This window comes from Lepidochelys kempii, chromosome 25, assembly GCF_965140265.1.
Source record: "Lepidochelys kempii isolate rLepKem1 chromosome 25, rLepKem1.hap2, whole genome shotgun sequence".
Taxonomy (NCBI): domain Eukaryota; kingdom Metazoa; phylum Chordata; order Testudines; family Cheloniidae; genus Lepidochelys; species Lepidochelys kempii.
In genome coordinates this window covers 13,273,339-13,289,495 of record NC_133280.1, presented here as the reverse complement: position 1 = coordinate 13,289,495, position 16,157 = coordinate 13,273,339, and the positions used below count along the sequence as shown (strand labels likewise).

Here is a 16,157-nt window from a genome sequence, read left to right as displayed (position 1 = left end):
AAGTGAGCTGTAGCTCACGAAAGCTTATGCTCAAATAAATTGGTTAGTCTCTAAGGTGCCACAAGTACTCCTTTTCTTTTTGGGAATACAGAGTAACACGGCTGTTACTCTGAAACCTGTCTTAAGAATGCTACCCTGGCTCCCCAAATTCTATTTTAACTATAAAGTGTTCTACTTACTTTTATGGCACTTGCACTCAATGGTTGTGGCCTCCTATATCTGATGGAACTTAACCCTGTATCTCCCAAGCCATCCAGGTCAGAATTGGAAAGCCATAAGTCTGCGAGAAGAGCCTTTAGAAATTATGCTCCACAACTATGGATTCCATTCCCCATTTTTATTTGTAAACTCAGTCTGTCGCAGCTTTTCAAACTAAAGAAACATCTATTAGCCATTGGTGTTGGTAATTTTTTTTTAAAAAAGATTGTTTTAATCAACTTTCATTGAAAAACATCATTATACCACTTAAGAAAGATGGCTACATAGATGCTTTGGACTGCTGATGGAATTTAGAAAGATAGGTGATTTAAAGGTGAAGATGGTGACAAAAGCATTTTGGAGTGACGGCAACCAATCAATAGCCACTGTGAATCTCTTTGCTTTTGACATTATGACCAATACAACTGACATGAACAGTCATATAAAATGTATACTACTCCACAATATTTTAAATTGAACTTAATATACAAACTAATCTTTGAACCTTGTAACAATTTACCTATTCCAGAAAAAATCTGACAATAAAAGTAGAAATAAATGTGAGTTTAATGAAGTCATATCTGGAAATTTTCATTCTATATCAACTTAAAACTGAAGCTGGCAAAATTTCAAGAAAAGCATGAGTAAGAAACTGCATGACTCGTAGTCTGACCCTAGAAATGAGATTCTAAAGACTGAAAGAATTCAGTTACTTTTAAAACAGCATCATGAAACCAAAACAATGTCAAGTGGATCACCAAAAAGTCTTTTACCAATTTGCTTACTTGGTAGAGGACAGAGACCTGTGGTGATGCAAATTCACTGAAGTACCTGCTGTTCCAAAAGCAAATGGAAAGTTTTCATAATAAAACTACAGAACACTAGAACAACAGCTGAAAGGAGGGTGATAAGTCACATTTATACTCAAGTCATAATTAAACTCGAGGGTTCCCCCCCCCCTTTGAAGGGGGGAGAGAAAATAGTAACAGGAATAGCTAAACCAAAGGAGGCAAGGGAAGGTGCATAACAAGTTGTGCACATGAGGGCAAGAGATCTTATGAAAAACGGCAAATGTGCTGCAAAAGTAAACGTTTACTGTACTTTATCACAAAACACGTCAATATGTCTCTTTGGCAGTTTGCCTAAATTAACACTAAGATTTGACAGCTTAATGAAATCAGAATGAAGACAGGGGGAAAAAACATCTTGTAACCAGCTGATGCTTGCCATGATGATGAATGACTCACCACTCCGAATTTCTTGAAGTATTCCCTGAGCTCAGTCTCGCCACAGTTGTGGGGGATCCCACCAACAAAAATTTTATTTGATTTACTGTTATCACTTCTGGGTCCTTTCTGCTAAATCAAAAGGAATAAAATACTGTTAGTTAGAACTGTGATAAACACTGTAGCATAATCTCCTCCACTGGTACATGAAGGTGGGTTGCTCTAATCCATTTTGCATTCTAGGACTACAAAAAGTCACAATTCAAATTGAAGTCCAAACTTGCAGGCCACCCATTTTATTTCAAATGGAGCAAAAGCCTGTTCTGGATTCATTAATTTGGTATGCTTAGCTATAACTTGGTGTTCTTTCTTGGTAAGGATGAGAACTGAGGGCAATGTTCTGAAAGCATTTATTTATTAATTTCTTAATTAAGCAGTATTAACCAGCAGGTTGTGAGTTGTGCATCCTCTTAACCTTAAGGGGATTTTTAGACACTATCATTTACATTCTTTCAATCCACAAAAGTTGGGTAATTAAAATATTACTGATGTCATTAGCAGAACTTGAATGTTGATTAGTCAATCACCCAAATAAAGGTGGAGGAACATCTGTAGTAGACCTGGGCTGTACTCTATCTAAACATTCCCGTGGCTATCGAAGAATCAGAGTCACGGATTACTTAAAGCCACTTTTTTTTTTTTTTTTTTTTTTAAAGTGAGAGCTACTTACAGCCTGGAAAAGGTTGAGGCCTATCAACAGTTGACTCTATACTCAATTTCAGCAACCATGAATTTACAAGCCAGGTGGACTTGGTTCACAACCACTGGAAGACTAAACATGTTATTCTGGGAAATCAAGATAAGAGTCCAAGTAAAACAGACTTCATTAAAGTAACTTTTTCATGGATTTCTACAATTCTGGGTAATTAGAACAATACTTTTTGGGGGGAAATTGGGTAGCAGAGAATTTACACTGATCAGCCCTAAACTGTAGTCAGATAGTTTCTACTTCAGTATATTTGCTTACAGGATAGACACTCAGGATAAAATTTTCAGAAGTGACTAAGTGACTCAAAACCACAAGTTGTGTTAAAAAGGTGATGACACACTTAGGGCCCACATCTCAATGGAAGTCAAAAGGACGCAGGCTCCTAAGTCATTTAAGTCCTTCTGAAACTTTTACCCAAGTGCACCTATTCCCGCAGCCATTTTAAATATAATATATCCCCATCATATTCCCCAAGTAGATAGATGAAGCTTACACCAAGCAGTTCATGTTCAGGATTTACTGTTCCTCAGAAACAGAGTTCAGATTTGGGGACAATTTATACCTTCAAGTCAGCGGCACTGCTATGGGTACCCGAATGGCCCCACAGTATGCCAACATTTTTATGCCTCACTTAGAACAATGCTTCCTCAGCTCTCGTCCCCTAGCGCCCCTACTCTACTTGCGCTACATTGATGACGCCTTCATCATTTGGACGCATGGGAAGGAGGCCGTTGAGGAATTCCACCAGAATTTCAACAATTTCCACCCCATCATTCACCTCAGCCTGGACCAGTACACACAAGAGATCTACCTTCTGGACACTACAGTGCAAATAAGCAATAATCACAAACACCCCCCCCCAGACCAGAAACCTACTGACCGCTAAACTTACCTACATGCCTCCAGCTTTCATCCAGACCACATCACATGATCCATTGTCTACAGCCAAGCCCTAATATACAACCTCATTTGCTCCAGTCCCTCAGGCAGAGACAAACACCTACAGGATCTCTATCAAGCGTTCTTAAAACTACAATACCCACCTGGGGAAGTGAAGAAACAGACTGTCAGAGCCAGAAGGGTACCCAGAAGTCACCTACTACAGGACAAGCCCAACAAAGAAAGTAACAGAAAGCCACTAACTGTCACCTACGGCCGCCAAGTAAAACCTCTCCAGTGCATCATCAAGGATTTACAACCTCCGGAAGGACTATCCCTCCCTCTCACAGAACTTGGGAGACAGGCCAATCCTTGCTTACAGACAGCCCCCGAACCTGAAGCAAATACTCACCAGCAACTACACACCACACATCAAAAACACTAACCCAGGAACCAATCCCTGCAACAAACCCTGTTGCCAACTTTGTCTACATATCTATTCAAGGGACACAGTCATAGGACCTAACCACATTAGCCACACCATCAGGGGCTAATTCACCTGCACATCTACCAATGTGATATGTGCTAGAAATGCCCCTCTGCTATGTACACTGGCCAAACCAGACAGTCTCTACACAAAAGAATAAATTAACACAAACCAAACATCAAGAATTGTAACATTCAAAAACCAGTAGGAGAGCACTTCAATCTCCCTGGACACTCAATAACAGACTTAAAAGTGGCCACTCTTCAACAAAAAAACTTCAAAAACAGACTTCAACGAGAAACTGCAGAACTGGAATTAATTTTCAAACATGACACCATCAAATTAGGCCTGAATAAAGACTGGGAGTGGCTGGGTCACTACAAAAAGTAATTTCCCCTCTGTTGATACTCACACCTTCTTGTCAACTGTTAGGAATGGGTGACATCCACCTTGATTGAATTGGCCATTAGCACTGACTCTCCAACTTGGTAAGGCAACTCCCATCTTTTCATGTGCTGTAATATATATACCTGCCTACTGTATTTTTCACTTCATGCACCTGATAAAAGTGGGTTTTAGCCCACAAAAGCTTATGCCAAAATAAATGTTAGTGTCTAAGGTGCCACAAGGACTCCTTGTTGTCTTTGCTGATACAGACTAACACGGCTACCCCTCTGAAACAGAGCTCAATTTGTAGACCTAACCATAAAGGAAGACTGAAAGGGACATCAGTTGATTAAAAAAGGTCAGTCAAAAACCTTTTGCCTATAACTGCAAAGATTTCATCCTCATTTTGTGCTTTGCATGCTCACTCATAGATTTTAGAAGTTACACTATCCAAACAACAGGTAAAAAAGTAGATGCTAAACAGCTACTTTACCAATTAGATTAAAAAAAACCAACACCACCACCACCACACACAAACAGGAGACAGAACAGTAATAAAATTAAACAAGTAAAATAAATATATTTCAGAAAAAAATGTGTTCACAATATAGCAGAACTTTAAACAGAGCAATAATCCAGTTTTCTTCCCCAAAAAGATGGCGGTGGAGGTTAAGCTATGGTACAATACCTGATGCTACCACAGTATAAGTGACATAAATAAGTTTTTAATTACCGTAATTCATCCCCCTACCTCTCCCGCCTCCCCCCCCAAAAAAACCCAAAATACAAGTGTTGATGAAATTCTTGAACTTTGTTTGACTCTTGTAAATCAGACATAAGAGCTTATTCAGATTTAGCCTGTTTGAAATTTCACAAAAGCATACAATTTAACTTCTACTCTATTTATCCTTGCATAGTCACAGACCACCATTACCCACATTCAATCATACTTGCTTCTTGTCAAAGGTATTTCGTTGATTCCCACACTCTGGCTTGTTGTACATCTAGAAGCAATCAGTAGGTATGTCACAATGTCAGTTAAAACGGCAAGAATCTTTGAACAAAAGACCTAGTAGCATAACCAACAACTCCAACGAGAGCTGCACCCCTAGGAAAAAACCACTTGGCTGTTAGAACTAAAAATTCTGTTGAAGCAGCATGTATCAATGTAAGCTCCTTCACACACCAGAATATAAAATGTAGTCAGCTTTAATTTAATTAAGAAGATATCTGGCCTTAATACCAACTGCTTACTGTGTTTTACACCAATACTTCTGCATTTCTCTCTCAGTTCCAAGCAGGCTAAAGAGCTTTCTAAAATGTATGTAAGATGATCAGGAACTGCGAGAAATACCAACATGATATTCATGATGTGTATGGGGTGAAGAGCACAGGCCGCTAGCCAGAAAGACCTTAGAATATATCTATCAGTATACTTTAAGGATCTCTCCTTACCCATCCCTCCTTTGGCCGTGTTCTTTCTGGTTGCATTCCCCGAGGCGTACATGGCTTTGGATCAATCTGTAACAAGTTCCAAATTGGTCAGTTCTGAGTGTGCAGAATATTTTGCTCTAATAAATGAATTCAAAGCAGCTGTGGATGCCACTCTCTAAACTTAACACTTCTGATAAAAGTTACCCCCAGATTACACATTTCAGAAAGAACTATATTAAACATAGCTTGAATTATTCATATGTCAACCACCACCCAAATTACTTTTACATTCACGGATTTTAAAAAAATATTAAAGACCTAGTCATAGTCTAAATAGTTAAAACCAAAGTGAAAGGTAAACTTACATTTCGACCATCTAATGTATGTGGTCTGCTAGCCAGTACTGTTCCCACACAGTTGGGATCTTTAAATTTGACAAATCCAAACCCTCGAGATTGGTTTGTTGTTTTATCTTTCATTATTACGCAGTCTACAACTTCTCCATACTGGGAAAAGTAGCTACGGAGAGTTTCTGTTAAAAAAAATATGGTATTAAGCAGAACCAGCAATTAAAGAGTATAACTTTTTGTAAAACTGATATGTCTAAATCTTCTAATATGCACTTGCTAAAACCTGGCACCTGATGATTTGTACCATTTAAAGAGGATATACTAGCCATGTATCTGAAAACCAAAGGTGCTCATTGTTTTAATTCCACTCAGGCAGATGGAAGAAAATAGTGCAGTAAATTAGTTTTCAAAACAGAGATCTGCTATTTCTGAGTCAGCACTTTAAGGGATGTCAAAACCAACGTTTCCAAATACCAACCAACATAACCAGGGAATATAAAATTTCTCCATATCCTTGTCCAGGAGATATGAAAGTGACACAATGTAAAGATGAACACCACAATCAGGAGAGAAACTTAAATTTAAAGTTTCTTTACAGGAATTCTATTACCATCATTCATTAAAAAGCAACAAAATTGAAGATTAGTAGTAAAGACTCATTTGAATTTTCCAGAGATTTTACTACTATATTACTTTATAAGAAAGTATGAGGTATAAAGTTTTGTCCTTTGTAATGTTTTGGTATAATGGTTGTAGAATACATAACTTACCTTGTGTTGTACTCCAGTCTAGGCCACCCACAAACAACTTTCTGTAATTCAAACAACATATTGTGGTTAAGTATGAGGTCTGAATCAAACAACATGCATTATTTTAAGTAATAACATACACAACCTGTTTGTGCTTTCATCTAGCTAATGTAGTAAATTAGCATAGTTTGAAGAATTCAAAGCCTGTTACTCACTGAAGATGAATTTCTCCTTTGCTTTTAAGTTTCCACTTTTATTTCAAGATTATCTTCAGCTGTTACATACTATGAGTATAGGAAAAGATTTAAAAACACTGAAGTATTACTTCTTCTGCACCCCACAGGTATAGGATTGCACATTTATACCATGAATATATTTATTCTCATTTGAAATAGCAGATATGAAATGTGCTAGAAAAGCAGAAGGTAAATCAAACATCGATAGCTTCAACATGAAATAAAAGAAAACAGATGTCTAGCACTAAAATATCCAGAAGAAAGACGACATCAAATATCTTTACTTATCTACTCTTTGGGGCCAAGCGGTGTTGTTCATGTTGTGAAAATCTCAGTTCAGACAGTATGATCAAGGATCTATTCACCATTTTATTCCCGAGTTAAGGGTCTGAAGTAGTGCGTAGGGTCTTGCATGGACCCTCTGAGAATAAGCTCAGAGAACATTAGTGTGACTGTTTTAATAAACCCATTAAACACTGAATGTTGAATGAAACATACAAAATTGTTAAGAACGATAAACAACCCAACTAGATAACAGATGATTTTAATAACTGTAGAGTAACCAACAGGATATGTAAACACTGAAAATACTGCAGTCCCTGTATCCCCTTTGTAAGAATAAATGTTATAGCAGATTTCCCAAGTTCTCTAATGTATGTCACTTTACCTTTCCTTCAAGAGATTATCTTTAAAACTACTGGGGTATGAAAATTTACTCCACCTCAATTACTAAAGTTATCTTGTACCAACTTCCAAATGTCAAGCAATAAAATGTGTAAACACAGGGAAATGATATAGCAAATTTCTTGTATGCCATATGGTATTTTTACCATTTTTACCATATGGTAAAAGCCCAATGGGAATCATGTTTACCAAAGATACATGCTTCACTTTAAAGCATGTTGAACTAAACACAATAATGAAAAATTCAGCCATCATTAATTCCAATCACCTGGAACTTCTGTATACAGCTTTCCCTTTGACCTAACTATAAACTTAGAGAACATTTGAATTCCCCCTACTCTCAAATCAGTAAGCTGGAATTGGTTCTTTAGGTGAGTTACACCCACTTGTCTTTGGTTTCCCAAAAATCAGAAAGAGAAAGTCAGACCCAAAAATCCATAAAAAGAAATTCTTACATAGCCATCAAAACATTAAAAGTGATTATTTGCTACTTATATGTTGCTACTTCACTTATCTTGGAAGACTAGTCTGATTCATTTTTGGTTACCATCAGATTCTAGTCAATAAGTGAAAGGAAAACTAACTACAAAGTTCAGGTTAAAAACTGCAGGGGAAAGTTTAGTTTTTAAATGTGTAGTGGCTCAAAAAACAGGGAAACATTTCTAATGTTTGGTCTTTAGGTCTCTGAAAGCTCATTTTCACAATAAGTACATCATTCTAGGGAAAATCTAACCTAACAGCATCCCTGTCAAGTTGTCTGTTAACTGCAGTGAAAACTAAACAGCAGTTAGGCTCCGCTAGTTACAAAGTCCTGACAGTCAGTCTACAAAAAGATACTTCTGTAGCTAATTTCTGAAACACAAAATTAATGATTTGCAGTCTAAGATTGCAGACTGCACCATTTTTGTATGGTAGTCTCTCTGCTTGAAGAAGACACGCAAGATACCAAATAAAAGTGGAAATTTATGCTAATTTGGTTCTATCTGAAAAGAGTCTTCTCCTAACAAGCTCTTATCATAGAATAAAACTATCTTTACATACTGCTACCCATTACCATAGTATCTGAGCACCTTCCACATAAAATTAATAGCAAAGATTTCTGCTTCATGGTAATAGAACAGAATGCCCAAGGCCTTTCCCACAAGGAAAATACATAGTCTAGTAATTCTGTAAACTTTGCTCTGCAGTCAGCACATCATGTTTTGTTTGATCCTACATTAGATATGAGGGTTTTTTTTAAAAAAACAACATTACTTGAAATTAATGACTCTCAGACTCATTAGTAAATTCTTAAATTATTTTAGTTTCCAGAAATAAGTTTATATTAAATGTGACATTCAAAGAAGACTGGGATGTAGTAAGAAGGCATTTCCTAGGATGCCTTCGGGCACTAGGTAAAGACGACAAGCCCATTTGAACTAACTCTTATGAAAAATAACATTGCTGCTGTTGAAACCGAATGGCAAACATAAAATTGCGTGCTCCCCCCCTTTAAAAACAGAACACAGTCGGTCACTGAACATCTGGAATACCAAAATATGGTATTTAGTTTTAGTAAAATTGTCATAATAGGTAGCTTTGAAAACCAATCAAAATGCATTGCTTAGGTATGCTGGTTGGTCAGAATTTGTGCTTTTGTTACAAAGACAAGAGGTGTGACAGTGACATATGTATTCATACAATGCCTTTCATCTGAGTTTATCAAGGTGTTTAGAAGTTATTATTCAGTTTACCCATTTGAAAAATGTGAAACAGAAGTGACCCAGCCACAGTCATGAAAGTCAGACACAGAATTAGAAAATGAACCTTGGAGTACTGACTTCCAGGTTTGAGACCAACCACCAGACAACTCCTTAATACTGAACTGTGAAACCATACCTACAATGTCACCTTATGATTCAGTTTAAAAGTAACAAGTGAGGACAGTCTCATGCCTGTTGTATATCAAGAAGTTATGGACCAAAACACTGACTATAAAAAATGGTCATTTCTTTAAATAACAAAATCAATTCTTAAACTAAAATGTAGCAGAAATCTGGGTCAAGGGCAAGTTTTTAGAAACAGCATCTAAATCTGTACCCACAAGTTCTCCATGTTACAGCATGCCCCAAAATTTCTATCTGTGCACAGATGCTGGACTACTTGATTTGCAACTGTATGCACATGCATATCAATTTTAGCATTTTAAAAAACCCTACATATACAAAAAGTGCATCCCATAATTAAAAGCTAACTTAAGGCCATCCCAACATTTGGCCCTCTTACTCAAAAGCAGCATCTTAATTAAAGGGCCACCTGTTATATTTTAGTAAGTAACTGAGTTTACACTAATATGACAGGGCTGTCTACTTCATAAGAAAATGTCCTGTTTTTCCTGATCTTTCTCCAGAGAAAAGAGGAAACTGTCTATTGTTTTTGTTTTCCACTTTGCTATAGTGCAGTGTATGGCCAAAGCTCAGCTGAACTCAGAAAAAAGTGTCTCCCCATGAGAGGAGAAAGTTTCATTTGTATTTTTCCCATTCTCAGCCCATAGATTTAAAAAAAAAAAAAAGAGCTACTTTACCCTATGAGAAAATGTTGCAACTTCCTCTCACCTGCTTTATGCAGAAGAAACTGGTTCTATTAAACAAATAGAAAAGGAGTACTTGTGGCACCTTAGAGACTAACCAATTTATTAGAGCATAAGCTTTCGTGAGCTACAGCTCACTTCCTCAGATGCAATACAGACTGCGAATACAGACTAACACGGCTGTTACTCTGAAACCCATTAAACAAATAGCTACTCCAGCTACTCCCTAACAATGGCTGCCATAAGGCACCAGTCAGCTCAGCAGGAGCTAATTTACAGAGTTGTGGGTGCAGTAGTAATTAATCAACAGGAATTTTGGATAATTCTGCTGTATAGAAGATTAGTAATAGTAGCATAGACTTCACCTGTTCACTTGAGCTAGGAGCTCCAGGGAGGTATGGCACTTTAGAAAATGGCTGCAATCAAGCCTCAGGAGCTAAAATTTGATTCCAGGAGCTGTAATTTTAATTTTTCTTGAATTGTTTTTTTTTTTTTAAAACACACTTTACACCAGCTTGCTCCAAGACATCTCAAGCTTACCTCAGCTGCTCAGCAAATGACAGAAAATAAATATACTTTAAGAATTTAGGTTTCCAGAGTCTAAAAATAATGAACATATTGTACAAATTTTAATCTACTTATACGGTATTTTAAAATTTGCCTAGTTGGATCAGGGATTTCACCTCTAAGTCACTGGTTCATAGACAGACCAACTCAGCAATAACATAAGCCTTAACTGCACTAGAAAACTGATTTGCTGCTGAGAACAGTTCAGTCAGTTCACATGAACCAGTCCAGAAAATGACTATCAGCGTACAAAGGACAATTTTCAGCACTCGTACAGAAACACTGACTATGTCCACACTTAAATTGTTTTGGAGGAATGATCATTAGCATATCCTCACTAATGATACTAGTGTATACAGGGCTTCAGTGTTTTAACCGCCATATAACCCAACCCTGCTGAAAGCTGGTCTAAATGATACAAAACCAAAAATGCCTGGGCACACCCATCATTTGTTACCACCAGTGAAGCTGCACCAAGAGTAGTGTGCAACAGTGGGAGATTTCCTGGAAGATACTATTAAACAAGGCTTACATGTCAAGAATGTTTTCCATAATGGTGCTAAAAATGATTTTGTCCTGTCTCTAGCCATTGAAGTGTTTGCAGCATCAGTTCAAAGGAACCCACACATTGTGGACAACAGTTTTGAGTAACATGTCATTTTTTGGTTTTAACAAGTCTACCACCAGATGGTCTATTTGGTTATCTGAGCGAAGAAAATTTCTTTCCATCCAACTGTCCATAGGCAGATACAAAAACAGTTCTGGTAGCAGTCTCACCAAAGTGGCCAAGATGAGAACTGCACTCTTCCTTAGATCTGGTCCCCACAAAAGAGAAAGGTTTCAGAGTAACAGCCGTGTTAGTCTGTATTCGCAAAAAGAAAAGGAGTACTTGTGGCACCTTAGAGACTAACCAATTTATCTGAGCATAAGCTTTCGTGAGCTACAGCTCACTTCATCGGATGCATACAAAAGAGAAAGACACACAATGGCTTTCACTGCTCTTTCCTATGCTGTACCTATTCTGTGAAAAGAAAGTTTGTAATACTGCCTAACAGGAACACAAGAATTTTTTTTTTAAATAAATAAGGTAGTTTTGTGTATAACAAAATATTCACAATTGAATTTCACTATAAATAAAAAAGGCAACTATTTTAGCTTTTGTTTTAAACCTAGGACTCTGGATTAGCAATATGCTCTTCATCAGCCACATACAACTAGTCTATGCCAGGTTATCAAATATAAAAAAAATATACCATCTGTGGGTTTCTGACAGACCATCTAGTTGTTTGACTGCAGGGAGCTCCCCTTCTCGATAATGACCACTGAAACCTTCCAGTTCTGTTATAAATTATTTCAAGCCACCTCACAGACAAATATTCAAACAAAAAAAGAAGGGTTGTCTAAGGTCAACTGCAGCAGCTGTATGTAAATAGAGCACTTCTATTTATATGCATACTATAGAATGGCAAAAGCCAAGACAATCTTAGCCTTTGGCTCTGTGATGGATGGATTCTAATATACTGAGCAAAAGTAAACCCTATTTAACCAACCCACCTGCCTAAAACAAGGATATAGGCACAATATAAAAGAAAGCTGACAGAAGCGAAATATTTAAGGACAGTGCAAGAGGATTGCTCATCTTGCAACATTTAGCTTATACCATCATCAACCTGTTCTCATGAGTCTTATTACACAAGCTGAGGCTTGGCCATTTACAGCTTTGCTTGTACGAACACTTAAGGACAGGTAGTCAGTAAACTCTTGCCATCAGTTCAAGTATTGTGCAAGTGTACTTCTCTCTCTCTCTCTCACACACACAAATCAATGTTTTCACAAAGCTATATATAACAATTTACATTATGTAGCTGCTCTGATCAACCCATAGTACAGTTGAAGTTAACTTCTCTCAGACAAAGCTGATGGTTCTGAAGTTTTGCATGCTTCATCTCATCCCAGAGTAGTTTGCATGGGACACTACAAGTGGAGGAGGAATAAATGACATGCAAAGCAGCTCCATCCCACCTCTGGAGTCAATGTGCGAACTCTGTCTATGTGAAACTCAACTATGTGAAAGTTTTGAATTAACTATAACAGAAAGACTCTTATTAAACTAAATCTCTAATTAATATCCTAGCTGATAAATACGTCAGCTGTTTTCAGTGTCCTTTCAGTAGACTACAGAGTCCTCCAGGAGTGCACCATTTTCTTTGACTCTCAGTAGTAACGGCAGTGAATAGTATCCACAAAATCTCTATCTGTCCCAGCTAGTGCAAGGGATTACAGCCCTTGTGTGTATAATGTATCATCCAGCTAGGTGATACGCCTTGGAATCTCATGTAGGTTTTCCCTTCAATTACATAGGCGATCATAACCGATATGGTATGAAATAACAGAAGCAGGTTTCACCAGTAATCAAGAGAACACGAGTCTTAGGGGCTCACAGCAGTATGAGACTATATATACTCAGGTATTAAATATTTTCAACCACAAATCCCAAATTTACAAAACTAAAATTCCATGTGCTGTATGGCACAAATTCCCCTCCCTTCATTACCATCACCCTATTTCTCAATACAGCAGGAAGACAGTGAACTAATCAAAGACTTATTTTATTATATGAGTTTGCCAGGCTTCCATGAATGTCAGAACTGTAATATTTGGCAATAAGCATGAAGTATAGGTAGCTAAAGTAATAAATCTCAAGACACAAGGAGCAGCAAAGTGATCTGAAAATAAAAGCCATGTCAGACAGAATAATCAAAAGGCAGGAAAAGCACACTACTACTCCATTCTCAGACATTATCTCTCAAATTGGAAGTTTTGAGTCCAGCAAACCCGGACATTTTACATACTGTAATACCATAAATATTTCAAACTGTTTCTCCAGAGTGATTATCACATATCAACTTTAGCAGTTACCCTGCTGGAAACATATAATTGATAGGAAAAAGTTTTCATATTTTTGTTCTACTATACAAATTACTTCAACAAGCTTGCAATGTTCTTTTTTTAAGTTAATGCTGACAGTTCAATTATCGCCACATATTTTGTTTCTCAACTTTTAAAAAAATGTCATCAACTTACATTTTTGCATTAGAAGGTAAAACACTCAGACTCAGAATTTGGTAGCCACAGAAGATTTATAACAGCTTCCAAAATAAAAATTGTATTTCTTAAGATTAATTTCTAGTTGACTGCCAAACAGACTTGATACCATAGTAAGTTGTCTAAAACTGTAACATATCCTGTTTTTTTCACCTTTCTCTTCTAAGTATTTTTGAGTGGATGAATAAATTAATGACTATGTTTTTTACGAACTAAAACCGGATCCTTCCGCACCTAAATATAAACGTAGGGAGTGAAATTATGAGCAATTTGCAATCCACAACAAGCTCATTGTCCAGAATGTGAGTTAGCATAATATTCTGTCCAGTATTTATAAGCCGGTTTTAAACATGTTACTCCAGAGCAACGAATTAGTCTCTTCGAGAAATGCAGCTGTTAATGCCCTCCCATGGGAGGGCATTTCATAAATTAGTTTCAACAGTAATTGGGGCTCAGGACACAAAAATAATACTTCCAGAACAGGAAAATGCCATAAACATAACCCAAGGGACAAACACCATTCACTGAGACAAGTTATTTTCAAGACATTCAGTACTATTAAATCTCTTGTACTTCTGAGATCGTTCAGAATTTAAACACAGAGGGACACAATAGATGAACCATTATATGAGTCTAGTTCTGGACAATGTAGTCTAAGGTTTTAGTTTATGATTTTATGTATATTTTAGTTTTTACAAGGATGAACAGTTTATCATGGTGGAAAAATTCACCGTCAACTGTTGATACATTTCACTACAACAGAACACTTGGCAACCAGTGTTGTGTAAAACTACTCTATAGTTTTCTGTCAATTCTCCCATACACTGTACACTGTCCTGTGATTCTTAATATTGCAAATGTTTGAGCAGTGTATGGAAAATTATATAAAATGCGATTTTAAATCCATGGTTTCAGAGTAACAGCCGTGTTAGTCTGTATTCGCAAAAAGAAAAGGAGTACTTGTGGCACTTTAAGAGACTAACCAATTTATTTGAGCATAAGCTTTCGTGAGCTTATGAAGTGAGTGATCACATCCGATGAAGTGAGCTGTAGCTCACGAAAGCTTATGCTCAAATAAATTGGTTAGTCTCTAAGGTGCCACAAATACTCCTTTTCTTAAATCCACGGGGAGCCAAATATGGCATTATCTATTTAAAATAGCCAAAGTCCACCGAAGACCTTTAAGCAGCCATTCAAGATTCCTAATGTGAAACTGATCTGTGGAAGCCTGTCAGTGGAAGGGAAGTTTAAAAGAGCACAGAGACACAGTACACGGTTCCTGTCTCTAGAAGGGAAGCAGAGGGAAGATAAAAAGACTCTCCGTTTCCGTCTTTGTCCTGCCAGTCTTTCTTGGAGGGGCAGAGATTTCAGCCCCGCAGTCAGATGTATGGTTCACCTTCAGCGGGCCCTTCCCGACACAAGCGGGGGAAAACTATGTGGGCAAAGCCTGATGAGACAGGGACTCCTCCTGCCCTGGGGCAAGACTGTCAGCAGATTTTGCATCTCCCTTCTTCCTCGGCTACCTCACGGTGAGGCCAAGATAGGTGCAGGGCTGCCGCAGTTGCCCTGGTCCCTTGATACCCGCTCCGTGGCCTGCCTGCGCTGACCCCACAGCTGGGACCGGCTGGGCTGCCCAGCACGCGGACACAGGGGTCCCAACGAGGCTGCGGTCCCCCCCCCCGCCCCGAGACACGCGCGATGCTCCCCAGCCCGTGGAAATGGGGCTCCGCGGACGGTTCGAGTCAGGGCCCGGAGGAGGGAACAAGGGCTTCCGCTTCAGAGCTCGCAGGGAGCCCCTGTGACCTTGGGCCCCGGCTCGAAGCACCTGCAGCCGCCAGGCGCGGGACCGGCGCCGGCGGGGGGGGGGGCGGCACGCGGGGGGGAACCCCCCCCCGATGAGATGCGCGAGGACTCGGGATGGCGTCAGCCGCCAGCTCGTGGCCAGGGGCCGCGGGGCGGGGCAGCGCGGGGGGGAGGGGGGAATATCCCAGCTCCCCGGAACTGCCCAGTCTCAGCCCCTTCACTGGGGGGGCTCCCCCCGCCCTGAACCCCTCCAGCGCCCTTTCCCCCCCCCCCAACGGCTCGGCGTCCCCGGAGTCCCTCAGCCGCCCCCCCTCACCCGATCTCGTCGGCGCCTCCCACGTTGTTCATGGCGGCGGCTCCAGGCAGCTTCCGGGCCGGGCCCGGCTCCCTCAGGCCCAGGCGGCGGCAGCAGCGGAAGGTCACGGGCTCCGCTTCCCTCCCGAGCTGCGCAACGGCGGCTCCGGCCCCCTCTTCCCCTCAGCGCCGCCCGCCAACCGCCGCTGCGCGTGCACCCTAGCCTCGCTACGGGGTCTCCGGGACCGCGCCCAACGGGCGGGTGAGGGGAAAGGCGTAGCGCGCCTGCGCGGCAGGCGCAGGGCACCACGGGAAACGTAGTCCAGCGCGGGCTGGCTAACACGTGGGGCGGCCCCGCGGATGCGAGCCGGCAGGAGGGAGCGAGAGGGCAGTGCGTGCGAGAAAGAGAGGCCGCATGGG

The 16,157-nt window shown here is 39.7% G+C and overlaps 1 protein-coding gene across 6 annotated transcripts in view; it reads right to left on the bottom strand.

The window, feature by feature from the left end:
- Nucleotides 1-15,876, bottom strand: part of DAZAP1 (DAZ associated protein 1) — a 35,495-nt gene extending 19,619 nt beyond the window's left edge. For 3 of the 6 annotated variants that reach the window (XM_073324190.1, XM_073324193.1, XM_073324192.1), the window contains exons 1-5: nucleotides 15,760-15,876; nucleotides 6,501-6,541; nucleotides 5,746-5,912; nucleotides 5,402-5,467; nucleotides 1,446-1,556 (exon numbers count right to left, since the gene is read on the bottom strand). In XM_073324190.1, coding sequence (XP_073180291.1) covers nucleotides 1,446-1,556; nucleotides 5,402-5,467; nucleotides 5,746-5,912; nucleotides 6,501-6,541; nucleotides 15,760-15,791 — 417 coding nt within the window. In that variant the 5' untranslated portion in view covers nucleotides 15,792-15,876. Of the gene's footprint in view, nucleotides 1-179; nucleotides 778-1,445; nucleotides 1,557-5,401; nucleotides 5,468-5,745; nucleotides 5,913-6,500; nucleotides 6,542-15,759 lie in introns of those variants that run through there. The other 3 variants (XM_073324191.1, XM_073324194.1, XM_073324195.1) reach the window with 3 other exon arrangements.
- Between the last annotated feature and the right edge of the window lie 281 nt (nucleotides 15,877-16,157).